Source organism: Echinops telfairi, unplaced genomic scaffold, assembly GCF_000313985.2.
Source record: "Echinops telfairi isolate 266 unplaced genomic scaffold, ASM31398v2 ScPeMD7_18;HRSCAF=68, whole genome shotgun sequence".
Taxonomy (NCBI): Eukaryota; Metazoa; Chordata; class Mammalia; order Afrosoricida; family Tenrecidae; genus Echinops; species Echinops telfairi.
The window spans coordinates 55,729,629-55,731,514 of record NW_022103915.1 but is presented as its reverse complement, the minus strand read 5'-3'; the positions used below and the strand labels follow the sequence as shown (position 1 = coordinate 55,731,514).

General features: G+C 66.6%; 1 protein-coding gene across 2 annotated transcripts in view; it reads right to left on the bottom strand.

The window, feature by feature from the left end:
- The window catches only part of TRIM9 (tripartite motif containing 9), a 132,748-nt gene extending 130,918 nt beyond the window's left edge, over positions 1–1,830 (bottom strand). For both annotated transcript variants that reach the window (XM_045287727.1, XM_045287728.1), the window contains exon 1: positions 908–1,830. In XM_045287727.1, coding sequence (XP_045143662.1) covers positions 908–1,729 — 822 coding nt within the window. In that variant the 5' untranslated portion in view covers positions 1,730–1,830. The remainder of the gene's footprint in view (positions 1–907) is intronic.
- Positions 1,831–1,886: the final 56 nt, after the last annotated feature.

Here is a 1,886-nt window from a genome sequence, read left to right as displayed (position 1 = left end):
CCCGGCGTGGGGAAAGTGCAGCCGCAAAAGAGACCAGAAGGACAAACCCGAGAACAGGTGTCACGGAGTCTGGAATTGCAACTGCTGAAAATGGACGCGGGTCGAACTGGGAGCGATGGGTCTTAGGAGGTGGTTGGGATTTGGAGGTTACCCTGGGAGGCGCAGCTGCTTGGTTTGCAGGTCACGACCGCTCAGAAACCGCCACTCTTCCCACCCCAGTTCCAGTTCTCAGGAGAGTGAGAGCCACGGCCAGCGGGCGGCGTTGCCATGGGGACGGCAGCCCCCAACCCACCCTCGCCCGCTCCGAGCCCTGGCTCCTCCTCCTGACCACCCGGCTTTAGACCCAGAGTCCTCTCCGGCGGGGGCGCCAGGTCTCGCCTGCGGGGGCTCATCAGTATTCCTCCGGTGGCGACTTCCCGCCCACGCTGTGACTGGGTGCCTGCGAGCCCAGCAGAGCGGGGCCGGACCTTCCGCCAGACCCCACCGCCTCTGCCGGGCCCGAGGCCAGAGCCCCACGGCAGGGTCTGCCCTCCAGCGCGCCCACTGGCTCTGGGCACTGGCAACGCCTGTGCCCAGTTACGCAGAGCTTCCCCACACCTGGTTGGCAGCCGCAGGCTGCTGGAGACGGAGAGGGGGCGCCCTGCGTCCAGCTCGCTGGAAGCTCGCCCTGTAGACCGGCTCTAAGACACCCCGGAACAACTCTGGGGGGACACTCAACTCCCCCGGGCGTCCGTTAAAGCACCCCGCGCCTCCTGCAATGCACCAGACTGGGGAGGCAATCTGGGAGGCCGGTGCACTGCGCCGCCGGGTTGGGATGCACTGTACGCAAAAGAGGGGGGCGTCTACTGCAAACATGGCAGGGTCCGAGGCGCTGGGCCTTGGGGGTGGTTTTTTTCTTAGGACTCACCTTGTGCAGTTTCCACATGGCCCCCAGAGCCTTGACCTCGTGGCTCGAGTGTTTGCCCTCCTCCAGGCACTGGTAGCACACGGGCATCTTGCACTGCACACAGTACATGCTGTGGTTCTCCAGTTCGTGGTCTGTACAGGTGGACACCTTGCGCGGGCTCAGCCGCCGGCTCACGCGGCCTTGGGCCGGGGGCACCAGGCGGTGCTTGGCCAGGGGCCCCCGGGGCGGGTGGCAGCGCAGGCGGCAGGGATCGCAGTAGAAGACGTCGCACTGTTCGCACATGACGGTGGCCTCTTTGGGGGCCTTCTCGCAGAGCTGGCACTTGAGGGCCGCCGCTTTGCTCTGCTGGTAGCGGTCAATCACCCCCTCCAGGACGCGGTTCTTGGGGAAGCCGCGGAGACCCCGGTCATCCAGGATGAGGCTGCGGTGGCACTGGGGGCAGGTGATACAGGAGTTGCGGGGCACCGGGGCCAGAGCCGGTGACAGGTGGGTGGCCGGTGGCGGCATAGCTGGGGGGAACACGCGGACACCATTGGGGGACCGCTGGCAGGGGGTAGTGGGGGCGCTGGCGAACCCCCCGTAGGAGCCGTAGCCGCTGTCCGCCTCGCTGTACAGGCTCATCTTGTCCAGGTCCAGGTAGTCATAGTCGGAGACCCCGGAGCCAGAGGCCCGACGGCTCTGGGGAGACTCGGACTCTGGGGTCTGTACCAGGATGTTGCGGGCGCACGCCTGGCATAAATTGTGAGAGCAGGGCAGGATGATGGGCTCCCGGTAGAAGGAGCCGCACACGGGGCATTTTAACTCTTCTTCCATCTCTTCCATGGGGAACGGGCTTGGAGCGAGGCAGCGGCAGCAAAAGCTGAGGCTTGAGCTGGCGAGGTGGCCCGCGGGCCCGTCGTGTCCAGCACCTTGGCCAGCGGCGGGGTGGTGGCGCCTTCCCGCGTCGCCTCGGCGCCGACTCCCAGCGAGGAGCTTGCTC